At 43.5% G+C, this 12,973-nt stretch overlaps 1 protein-coding gene across 2 annotated transcripts; it reads left to right on the forward strand.

Annotated features, from left to right (window-relative positions):
* Positions 1-4,286: 4,286 nt before the first annotated feature.
* LOC133489328 (cytochrome P450 7A1) lies at positions 4,287-11,279 on the forward strand. Of its 2 annotated transcripts, XM_061798313.1 has the most exons (9): positions 4,356-4,513; positions 5,535-5,639; positions 5,717-5,775; positions 5,894-6,103; positions 6,205-6,399; positions 6,526-6,725; positions 10,298-10,428; positions 10,517-10,695; positions 10,782-11,279. In XM_061798313.1, exons 2-9 carry the CDS (start codon positions 5,561-5,563, stop codon positions 11,082-11,084), a joined length of 1,356 nt encoding a protein of 451 aa, XP_061654297.1. In that variant the 5' UTR covers positions 4,356-4,513; positions 5,535-5,560; the 3' UTR covers positions 11,085-11,279. The 2 variants fall into 2 exon arrangements, with proteins under 2 accessions (XP_061654296.1, XP_061654297.1); XM_061798312.1 differs by having other exon boundaries at positions 4,287-4,513; positions 5,535-5,775.
* Positions 11,280-12,973: the final 1,694 nt, after the last annotated feature.

The following is a 12,973-nucleotide window of genomic DNA, read 5'->3' on the forward strand; positions in this document are numbered from 1 at the left end:
TATCCATCCATCCATTTTCTGAGCCACTTCTCCTCACTAGGGTCGCGGGTGTGCTGGAGCCTATCCCAGGCGTCATCGGGCAGGAGGCGGGGTACACCCTGAGCTGGTCGCAAGCCAATCGCAGGGCACATACAATCCGCAGTGCCCGGAGAAAAGCCACGCAGGCACGGGGAGAACATGCAAACTCCACACAGGCGGGGCCGGGGATTGAACCTGGGTCCTCAGAACTGGGAGGCTGACGCTCTAACCAGTCGTCCACCGTGCCGCCCTCGTGAGAAGAATACTACAGTAAAATTGAAAAGCTTACCTCAAATAAACTACAATGATTCCACTTAAACCCAGATTAAAATTATTCCAAACCTTAGATTCTGCCATAATGAATATTTACTCAAAGAATAAGAAAAATGTAATTCGTTTATCCACACTTCAGAAAAGTAAACAGGAAGAATGCCTAATTGCTCCTAACTTTAAACACTCTACCAATTAAAATACCTTATCAAATGGATGCACCACAATGAGGACCATCTTTCTTGGCTAGAATTGGAACAGATACACTCCAATAACATCAAACTCTCAAAACTCCGATTTATTTCTACAAGTCTCAAACACCATAACTGTTTCAAGAACCCAATAATCGTGTCCACCTTCACGGCTTGGTCGAATTGTCTAGAACAGTGGTTCTTAACCTGGGTTTAATTGAACCCCAGGGATTCGGTGAGGCAGTCGATGGGCTTCAACGGAGGACTCGACACGCGCCACGTGTGCGTGCTTGCATTTATGCGTAAAAGCCTTTTTACGCTGCATTCTGAATGGCGCGTTCATGCCGTTCAAAATGCAACGCCGCGTCAAGGTGGGCGTTTACCATGAAACTTTTTGAAACGATCTTTATTTAACAAGATTTCAACGATACACTTAAGTTGAGTAGCATTCCTGACAGCGCATCCAATAAGAAAAAAGAGCCTACAAAATGTACTCTTACCTATAAACCCTTTTCGAGGATTGCAGAAATAACAGAAAGAAAAGGAACAGATTTTGATGTGAGTTTTCACAACGAAGTGTCATATACTGCCCTGCAGTTCCATTATTGGAGCCGGGAGGGCGCTTTGCGTCCTCTCTCGCTCCCCCCTCCCCTCTCTGTTTTCAGCATCTGTCTCCAGCACCAGCCTCTTCACCACCGGTATATAAGCCTGCCTGTTCCAGGAAATCCTCGCCAAAGTATTGCAGTTACTTCCAGCGATACCATGGCCCATTTAGCTCACGTAAGCCGCTCTATTCCCCCTTCCCTTTTGGATTCCTGTGTCTCTCTCCTTGTTCTCAGTGTTTTCCCCCGTGTTCCTGATCCACGTCATTTCTGCCGCCAAGCCAGCCGCCTGTCCGCGCCACTGCCTGCCAACCCACCTAGGACCACCTCCGTTACCTTTTCTCAATAAACTGTTTCATTTTACATCTGCCTCCGCCTGCTCTTGGGTCCAGCTACTCCCCATACGTGACACGAAGTCCTTTCCTCTGACATGAGAGGGGCACTCACCAAGACGAATGGCAACAGCAAAATTCACATTCACTCACAGTACATTTTTATTGAATTGAATTGTTTTCTTTTTTTTGTGAAATTCAAGTTTGTTGGTTTTGTTCTTTGAACAAAATGATTTTGTGTGTACCTGATGCGTGGTTCATTTTGTGCATGACCTGGATGACTGAGGCGCTACACCGACAATCAAATATATACCTGTCGCCAGCCATCTCTGTTAGATTCTTGAATCTTCTCTGTTCGATAATCCGCCGAAGCCCACGGTCATCTCTTTTGCTGATGCATCTTCTCCTGCCACGTTTTGTCCATTGATAAGCTTGGACACAGTACTCTGTGAACAGCCAGCCTCCTTAGCTATGAACTTTAGTGGTTTACCCACCCTATGGAGGCTATCAATGAGTTGTCAAGTCTGCAGTCTTCCCTATATTGAGGCAAACGAGGTGATTATTGTGTGCCACTCAGTTTCAAACATTGATGGCCTGCATAAATCGGGTGGGTTTCTTCACAGTATTCAAACTTTTTGAATTCCTGATTTTATGGGTTTTATGAGCTGGTCACCCAAATGATGTCAAAATAAAGCAAATCAATACTTGAAATTGTTTAAATTGTGGGCCCTGAATCTATAATCCATGAAAACCTTTGTAACGCAATCCATCCATCCATTTTCTGAGTCGCTTATCCTCAAAAGGGTCGCGGGCTGCTGGAGCCTATCCCAACTATCTTCAGGCGGGAGGCGGGATACACCCTGAACCGATTGCCAGCCAATCAACTTTTTGAATGGAATTATGGAAATAAATAAGCTTTTCCATAATATTAAATTTTTTCGGAAATGGTCTGTATATGTGCATGAATGAGAGGGGCGGTGGGGGAAGAATGAGGCTACAGGGAGAAGAGATAGCGAGGGTGGAGGACTTGAAATACTTGGGGTCAACCGTCCAGAGCAATGGTGAGTGTGGTACGGAAGTGAAGAAATGGGTCCAAGCAGGTTGGAACGGGTGGAGGAAGGCGTCATGTGACAGAGGAGTCTCTGCTTGGATGGAGGGCAAAGTTTATGAAACAGTGGTGAGGCCAGCCATGATGGACGGATTAGAGACAGCGGCACTGAAGAGACGACAGGAAGCAGAGCGGAAGGTGGCGGAAATGAAGATGTTGAGGTTCTCTCTCGGAATGACCAGGTTGGATAAAATTAGAAATGGCCGAGGTTTGATGTTTTGAAGACAAAGTTAGAGAGAGCCAACTTGGATGGTTTGGACACGTCCAGAGGAGAACTAGTGAGTATATTGGGAGAAGGATGATGAGGATGGAGCGGCCAGGCAAGAGAGCCAGAGGAAGACCAAAGAGAAGGTTGATGGATGTCGTGAGGGAAGACGTGATGGCCGTTGGTGTTGGAGAGGAGGATGCAGGAGATGGAAAAGGATGACGCGCTGTGGCGACCCCTGAAGGGACAAGCCCAAAGGAAAAGATTTAAACAGTCCATCCATCCATCCATTTTCTTTTACCGCTTATGTGTTGAATACAAATAATGGAATGTGGCACGGTGGGAGTGGTTAGCACATCTGCCTCGCAGTTCTGAGGACCGGGGTTCAAATCCCGGCCCTGCCTGTGTGGAGTTTGCATGTTCTCCCTGTACCCGCTTGTTGACAGAGGACATGGTGGCAGCCCACTGAAATACACTTCTTGCATCACAGTGTAGACAACAACAATGGGAAAGACATAAATAGCTTAATGGAAAGCAAGTGAGTTCCACAATTGACATATATGTTTGTTTCTGTGTGCCCTGCGATTGGCTGGCGACCGCTTCAGGGTGTACCCCGCCTCTCGCCGGAAGATAGCTGGGATAGGCTCCAGCAGCCTGCGACCCTCGTGAGGAAAAGCGGGACAGAAAATGGATGGATGGGGAAGACAAGCAATTGTTCTGACCCGTTCACAAAGCCACACAAACCTCCGAACTCATACGATCTATTTTGCTGTCTACTATTGTGTGAATGCAAAATGGCTGCCACAACCTGGGACTTCAGATCACAGATTCTGTACCTCTGATTTATTGCAATGAGACTCCCTCCAGTGACATTAATGGTAAAGACAACTTAAGTTACATAGGACCATTTGTAGAAGAACCCAAAAAAGGAATTAAGCAATTAAGCAAGAGGAGAAAAATCCAAACATGTAACTAGCATCTTTAGAAAACTTTGCATTTGGGACACATAACGGTAAAGATATGGCAAAATATCACAGACTATTATGACCTTTTCAATAAGACCTGCCAATAATTCAGTCAAATGAATTGATTTTCAAAATGAAGTTCATCCATACAGACATGTTACCTGGATATACAGAATCACTCACATCATTCTGTTCCCTCATCTGCCTCGTCACACAAACGCAAAGCAGGGACCTTGAATCTATTTACCAAGCCTTATGTCTTTGCGGTAACTCTGTCCATGGACTCTGGTCAAGGCCGTCACACACACAAACACACTCATTCACTGCGTGCATGCAACTGTATGTCCTCGAGAAGTCATTTTGACATTACGGTAGCTGTGGATGGACTGGTTAAAATCAATATAGTCATAAAGTTACACACAGTAACAATAACATTTAAGGAAAAGAAATAACACTTGATTTGGTGCACAACAAGTCGTGACAAATCATCACCCAGCCTATATTCGAACAAGTGATGACATAATGTGCTTATTCGGTCTGCCTTTGGACCCACCCAAAGACACAATGCAGTTATAAAAGCCTCCCGCATGGCAATGTGTCATCACTCTCACTTGAGCTTCTGCTGCTCGTTGACACACACACGTACGCTGGTTAATTGCAAAATTCGGTTTTCTGCCTGACATCTGTGGGAAAGCCTTTTATTCTGTGGGACCTTCGCCTCATTAGCATTGTTGCCATCATGACGATAAGCATCGCTCTAATATGGGCAGTGCTGGTCGGGTTCTGCTGCATCCTTTGGCTGGCTGTGGGGACACGACGCAGGTAAGACGATATTAAATCTGTATGCACAATGTTTGAGAGCACAAACATTTGTTGAAAAACTACATTTGTTGCTGATTTAATCATTCATTTTCATTCATTTTCCAGAAGCCCAAATCCAGTACTTTTTTAAATCTGTGCTTGATTTGTGGCTTTAAAAAAAACAAAAACAACCTGTGGCTCAGCACCATCAAATACAATATACAGTAATCCCTCATTTATTGCATGGGTTAGCTTCCAGAGCAATAGGTGAAATATGTGAAACATGACCGCATATTTCTGGGGGAATATTTATACGTTTTAAAGTTGTATGAACCTCCCAACAATCTTCCCCAGACTCCTATGAATCCCTACTATACTCTTATAAACTCACCACATTTTCGATATTCTTCAAGACCTTTTGAAACAGTAATGCACAGAAGTACTGTACGCTATGTAGATTTTAGCGAGATGCCGGACTGTGATGTGAGACCTTTTACCTGCCAACCTAACGACGCTGAAAATTAGTTGGGTGAAGTCAACTACTGGCGAAATATTGATGTGTGCCGCTGTAGTTAACTTTATAAACAGTTCACTTTCCCATATGTGTGTGTGTGTGTGTGTGTATTATGTGGGGAACACACACACTTGCTTGCTGCATCGTGAGGGGTGCAGCGGGTGTTACCACAATGAAAATGTATGGATTCCAGCAAAAACTCCAGCCCTACTCTGCCTCTCACTGGCACTGTTTTTTTTGCACTTCAAAAGACCGATTCCATATGTGGTGTGGGGCATGCCGCCGAGTTGGCGCATAAATAGTGGAGTTTTCCACACCAACACTGGCTACTGCATCCTAATAAGCCTTGCTCGTTTTGTTGAAGCCCGCTCGGATGAGAGGCAAAACGTCGTCGTTAGCAATCGATTCAATGCCCTGAGAATGAAATGACCTGTATGAATTAGAATATTCACAGGCAACTCTCTTCAAATAAACATGTGAATTGAAATCATGAAGTCAATAATTTCTACTTCCCTTCAATGTCCACAGGCAGCCTAGGGAGCCTGCAGTTGAAAATGGCTTTCTACCCTATCTTGGTTGTGCTCTGCAATTTGGGACCAACCCTCTCCAGTTCCTGCATAGCCGTCAGAAGAAGTATGGCCACATTTTCACCTGCAAGATTGCCGGCCAGTACATTCACTTCCTGTGTGACCCCTTCTCTTACCACTCAGTCATTAGACAAGGTAGACACCTGGACTGGAGGAAATTCCACTTTGCAACATCAGTAAAGGTACGTTTATGAAATGTAATCACATCAAGTTTTGTGTTGTTCTACAGAGCTGTTTATTTTTTTTAAGGTGTTTCATGCATTTTATTTATTGTGGACCCTTTCTTCACGAACTCACTAGGCATTTGGCCATGACAGCTTCGACCCTCGCCATGGCCACACCACAGAAAATCTCCACCAGACTTTTCTGAAGACACTGCAAGGCGAGGCATTGCCCTCCCTGATTGAGAGCATGATGGAGCATCTCCAGAATGTAATGTTGAAGTCCAACACACTCAGTCCAACCAAGAATCACTGGGAAGTGGACGGCATTTTTGCTTTTTGCTACAAGGTAAGCAAACGGTGTAACGTTGGTAATACAGACTGCACAGACTGCACAGACTGCACAGACTGAGTACACTGTTTCAGTTCCCTTTGGATTTTCTTCTCCAGGTGATGTTTGAGTCGGGCTATCTGACATTGTTTGGTAAAGAGCTCGGTGAGGATAAGTGCCAGGCCCGGCAGGCAGCTCAGAAAGCCTTGGTGCTAAATACGTTGGAGAATTTCAAGGAGTTTGATAAGATCTTCCCAGCTTTAGTGGCTGGCCTGCCTATCCATGTCTTTAAGAGTGCCTACAGTGCCAGAGAGGTCAGTGGCAATCTTGACAAGAAATGAATTGATGAAATTAATTGAAAAAGTCTCACGGTGTTTTTATTGCAATTTTTATTTTTTTAAACGTTGGTCTTTCTGTGCCTTTTTCTTTAAAATGTGTAGAATCTAGCAAAAACAATGCATGCTGAAAATTTGTCTAAGAGGGAGAACGTCTCGGATCTGATCTCTATGAGGATGATCCTGAACGATTCTTTATCCACCTTCAATGATGTCAGCAAGGCCAGAACTCATGTTGCGCTGCTTTGGGCTTCACAGGCTAATACCTTGCCTGCAACCTTTTGGAGTCTTTTTTACATGATAAGGTATGATCATTTCATTTGTCATTTTGGCTGACCTACCGTTCATTTTTATTTATTTTTTTCATTTAGCCAGTATATCTGGTAATGTGCAAACTTATGTCCCTATTATTGATTGTTTTCAGTAAATAATCATGAACTTAGAATTTTATGACTGCAACACGTTTCCAAAAAGTTGGGACAGGTGGCAAAAAAGTCGGAGAAAGTTGAGGAATGCTCATCAAACACCTGTTTGGAACATCCCACAGGTGAACAGGCTCATTGGGAACAGGTGGGTGCCATGATTGGGGGTAAAAGGAGCTTCCCTCAATTGCTCAGTCATTCACAAGCAAAGGTGGGGCGAGCTTCACCTCTTTGTGAACACGTGCGGGAGAAAATAGTCCAACAGTTTAAGGACAATGTTCCTCAACGTACAATTGCAAGGAATTTAGGGATTTCATCATCTACGGTCCATATCATCATCATCAAAAGGTTCAGAGAATCTGGAGAAATCACTGCATGTAAGCGGCAAGGCCCAAAACCAACATTGAATGCCCGTGACCTTGGATCCCTCACGCGGCACTGCATCAAAAACCAGCATCAATGTGTAAAGGATATCACCGCATGGGCTCAGGAACACTTCAGAAAACCAATGTCAGTCAACACAGTTCGGCGCTACATCCGTAAGTGCAACTTGAAACTCTACTATCCAAAGCAAAAGCCATTTATACACGACACCCAGAAACGCCGCCGGCTGCTCTGGGCCCGAGCTCATCTAAGATGGACTGAGGCAAAGTGGAAAAGTGTTCTCTGGTCCGACGAGTCCACATTTCAAATTGTTTTTGGAAATTGTGGACGTCGTGTCCTCCGGGCCAAAGAGGAAAAGAACCATCTGGACTGTTATGGACGCAAAGTTCAAAAGCCAGCATCTGTGATGGTATGGGGCTGTGTTAGTGCCAATGGCATGGGTAACTTACACATCTGTGAAGGCACCATTAATGCTGAAAGGTACATACAGGTTTTGGAGATAATACCCCCATAGATTCTCAATGGGGTTTAGATCCGGCGAGTTGGCTGGCCAGTCAAGCACTGTGATGGCATGGGCATCAAATCAGGTTTTGGTGCTTCTGGCGGTATGGGCAGGGGCCAGGTCCTGCTGGAAGATGAAATCTGCAGCTCCATACAGATCCTCAGCAGAAGGACTCATCAAGTCCTCTAAAACATTGTGGTAGACTGTTGCAGTGATTTTGTATTTAAGAAAGCAGTTTACCAACACCTGCACTGGACATTGCACCCCAAATCATGACTCACTGTGGATATTTCACACTGGACCTCAAGCAGCTTGGGTTCTCTTCGTCACCCGTCTTGCTCTAAACCCTTGGACCTTGATTCCCGAATGAAAGGCACACTTTACTTTCATTGGAAAAGAGGACCTCGGCCCAGTGACCAACAGTTCAGTTCTTCTTCTTCTTGGCCCAGCTGAGACGCTTCCTACGTTGGCTCAGGCTCAGAAGTGGCTTGAACCGAGGAACCCGACAGTTGCAGCCCACTCCCGAATGCGTCTGAATGTGGTAGTTTTTGAAGCTGTGATTCCCGTCTCATTCCACTCTTTCTGGATCTCTGCTAGATTCTTGAATCTTCTTTGTTCGATAATCCGCCGAAGCCACGGTCATCTCTTTTGCTGATGCATCTTCTCCTGCCACATTTTGTCCTTCTACTAGACTTTCCATTGATATGCTTGGACACAGCAGTCTGTGAACAGCCAGCCTCCTTAGCTATGAACCTTTGTGGCTTACCCATCCTATGGAGGCTATCAATGATATGTCTTTTGTCCAGCTGTCAAGTCTGCAGTCTTCCCCATAAGGAACCCAACTGAGACAATTCAACCAAACTGAAGCAATTTAATGACACCTGGGGAAACCTGTGTAGGTGCTTTGAGTTTAGGCGATGATTAGTGTGTGACACTCAGTTCAAAACATTTATGGCCTGCAAAATGTGGGCTGATTTCTTCACAGTATTCTAATTAGTTGAATTCCTGATTTCGTGGGTTTTATGAGCTGGAAGCCCAAATTATGTAAAAATAAACACAAAATACTTGAAATTGTTGAAATTGTCTACGAAAGTTTAACATTTGAATGGAATTTTGGAAATTAACAAACCTTTCCATGATGTTCCAATTTTTTGGAAAGGGTCTGTATATTCTTGTCAAAAAAAACAAAAAACAGCCATGAATGGAGAGCAATTAACAGTACAGTGAAATACAGTACATCTTGTTTATTGCAGGGTTTATGTTGCGGAAACCCGAAAGTAGTGACCGATTATTTGTAATAGAAATATGTCTCATATATGCAATTCAATGCCAATATCTGATACTTGAAGAGGTGAAGGTATTTCAGGTAGGTCACTATCCACACACTATACACAAGCAGAGGCCTGTAAAAGGTGGGTGTGCTCTGCTTGAACGAGACCGCAGCCCGTGCGGGCATGGTGTAAGCAGGCGGTTTCCTCCGGCCTTAGGCAATGGCACCGTTCCTCACATTGACAGTCCTGGCAATATCGTCAGTGGAAAGCATTATGGGAACACACAATTCATTGCGGTGATGTTTGAACTGCAGTACTAATCAAGTCAAATGTTGCTTTTGCATTTGTTCCTGTCGATATTGTTACGTGTGTGTGCTACAATCAGCTAATTGTCGGGCTACGGTTGGCATTTGTGAATTTATTTCATACAATTCTGTCTGTGGACTGGATCGGATTTGAACGGTGGCTTTCCGGCCACGTTCTTTGTATCTTCAAGCAATCTGGTGATTTACTAAAAGTATGAGTTGGGATTACTCAGGAAGGTTTCTTTTTCTGCTCAGAATCAGCGCCAAGTTGACCTGATTTGAGTGATTGTTGCCACATTCAAATCATAAAGCCAATAAAGCTAACTGTATCAGAGCTGTGCATGTGAGTAACTACACGACACTGACCATCGAGCCTAGGGTCGCCTATCCCAGCCGTCTTCGGGCGAGAGGCGGGGTACACCCTGAACTGGTCGCCAGCCAATCGCAGGGCACATAGAAACAAACAACCATTCGCACTCACACGGGCAATTTAGAGTCATAGAAACATAGAAATGAACAACCATTGGTACTCACATTCACAGCTATAGGCAGTCTTCATTTGACCTACAATGCATGCTTTTGGGATGAAGGAGGAAACCGGAACACCGGAGAAAACCCACGCAAACCCACGGGAGAACATGCAAACTCCACACGGGGGAGGCCTGATTTAAACCCAGGTCCTCAGAACTGTGAGGGAGATGTGCCAACCACGGTGCCGCTTACACTGTCCTATATATATATATATATATATATATATATATATATATATATATATTATAAAAAAAAAAATCAGCGATACACTAAATCTGCAATATAGAGATGTATTACTGCAGTGGTAACAGTCAGAAGACAAGAAAACAGACAAGTAAAATATGCTTTGAATTGGCTCATTTTCTCGGTGAAAAGAAATTACAATACTGTAATTTGTAATTACAAATGGAATAATCAATAATACGAATAATAAATAGTGATTGCGCCCGTGTCTGTTTGTAGAAGTCCAGATGCAATGAAAGCAGCTCGTGAGGAGGTGCAAAGAGTCCTGGAGGCTTCAGGTCAGGCTGTTAACCCAAGTGACCCCACGTTGAACCTGAAAAGGGACCAATTGGACAATATGCCTGTTTTGGGTGAGTTTATTGCAATACCAAAGTCCGTTATCAGACAATACTGTAACACTATGAATGCTAGTTCCTATTATCTTTTCCCAAATCCCAGACAGTATTATAAAGGAAGCCATGCGTCTATCCAGTGCGTCTATGAATGTGCGTGTTGCCAAAGAAGACTTTTTACTTCACCTTGACAACCAGGAGGCTTATCGTATCAGGAAAGATGATGTCCTCGCCCTGTACCCCCCCATGCTGCACTACGATCCAGAGATCTATGAAGACCCCTATGTAAGAGGCCTTCAAACTTGTTATAGCAACATGATCAGCATGAAGTCTTTCTAATTGCAATCTTTATAATTGGTTATTTCTTGCAGGAATATAAATTTGACCGGTTTCTGGATGAAAATGGCCACGAGAAAACCAGTTTCTATCGTAACGGCAGGAGATTACGCTACTTCTACATGCCCTTTGGCTCTGGGGTCACCAAATGCCCTGGCAGATTTTTTGCCATATATGAAATTAAGCAGTTCTTGACTTTGGTGTTGTCTTACTTTGAAATGGAGCTTCTGGACCCTGCCATCAAAGTCCCACCTCTTGACCAGTCACGTGCTGGCCTAGGAATCCTTCAACCAACATATGATATTGATTTTAGATACAAATTGAAATCTAACTTTTAATTTTGTTGTTGTTGAGAAAAAAACATGTCAAAATGTACATAGTGTATATTTAAGTACTGGATGTTCATGTAGAGGTCTTGCTACATATGTAAATAGATGTTTTCACCGCTGTATATTATGCATTGATTTGTTGCTCTGGAACATAAATTATGCCCGTTATAGAGTCAAATAAAACATTCAAGATGTTTTATTTCATAGTGGTGCAATGGTTTTAATGATACTGGAGAGAATTCATGTACAAGCCCAATTCCAATGAAGTTGGAATGATGTGTTAAACATAAATAAAAACAGAATACAGAATGATTTGCCAATCATGTTCAACCTATATTTAATTACAATACAATACAAAGACAAGACATGTAATGTTCAAACTGATAAACTTTATTCTTTTTAGCAAATAATCATTAACGTCGAATTTTACGGCTGCAACGCGTTCCAAAAAAGCTGGGACAGGCTCATGTTACATCACCTTTTCTTTGAACAACATTCAATCAACGTTTGGGAACTGAGGACGCTAAATGTTGAAGCTTTGTAGGTGGAATTCTATTCCATTCTTGTAGAGCTTCAGCTGTTCAACAGTCCGGGGTCTCCGTTGTCGTATTTTACGCTTCATAATGCGCCACACATTTTCAATGGGAGACAGGTCTGGACTCCAGGAAGGCCAGTCTAGTACCCGAATGTGGTTTGGCATTGTCTTGCTGAAATAAGCAGGGGCGTCCATGAAAAAGACCTTGCTTGGATGGCAGCATGTTTCTCCAAAACCTGTATGTACCTTTCAGCATTAATGGTGCCTTCACAAATGTGTAAGTTACCCATGCCATTGGCACTAACACAGCCCCATACCATCACAGATGCTGGCTTTTGAACTTTGCGTCCATAACAGTCCAGATGGATCTTTTCCTCTTTGGCCCGGAGGACACGACGTCCACAATTTCCAAAAAGAATTTCAAATATGGACTCGTCGGACCACAGAACACTTTTCCACTTTGCATCGGTCCATCTCAGATGAGCTCGGGCCCAGAGCAGCCGGCGGCGTTTCTGGGTGTCGTGTATAAATGGCTTTTGCTTTGCATAGTAGAGTTTCAAGTTGCACTTACGGATGTAGCGCCGAACTGTATTTACTGACATTGATTTTCTGAAGTGTTCCTGAGCCCATACACATTGATGCTGGTTTTTGATGCAGTGCCGCCTGAGGGATCCAAGGTCACGGGCATTCAATGTGGGTTTTGGGCCTTGCCGCTTACATGCAGTGATTTCTCCAGATTGTCTGAACCTTTTGATGATATTATGGACCGTAGATGATGAAATCCCTCAATTCCTTGCAATTGTACGTTGAGGAACATTGTCCTTAAACTGTTGGACTATTTTCTCACGCACTTGTTGACAAAGAGGTGAACCTCGCCCCATCTTTGCTTGTGAATGACTGAGCAATTGAGGGAAGCAATCATGGCACCCACCTGTGGCCAATTAGCCTGTTCACCTGTGGGATGTTCCAAACACATGTTTGATGAGCATTCCTCAACTTTCTCCGTCTTTTTTGCCACCCAGCTGTCCCAACTTTTTTGGAATGTGTTGCAGCCATAAAATTCGAAGTTCATGATTATTTGCTAAAAACAATAAAGTTGATCATTTTGAACATTAAATATCTTGTCTATGTAGTGCATTCAATTAAATATAGGTCGAATGTGATTTGCAAATCATTGTATTCTGTTTTTATTTATGTTTAACACAACGTCCCAACTTCATTGGAATTGGGGTTGTAATAAACAATATGTGTGTGCCACACAGCTGGCACTTACATTCCGGCCCCAAATGATTACAGTTACTAAAATTAGTATTATGTAATAATTGCACAGCATGCAGAGCATTCACACACACACAGTATGTTA

The sequence above is a fragment of the Phyllopteryx taeniolatus genome, chromosome 14 (genome assembly GCF_024500385.1).
Source record: "Phyllopteryx taeniolatus isolate TA_2022b chromosome 14, UOR_Ptae_1.2, whole genome shotgun sequence".
NCBI classification, from domain to species: Eukaryota; Metazoa; Chordata; class Actinopteri; order Syngnathiformes; family Syngnathidae; genus Phyllopteryx; species Phyllopteryx taeniolatus.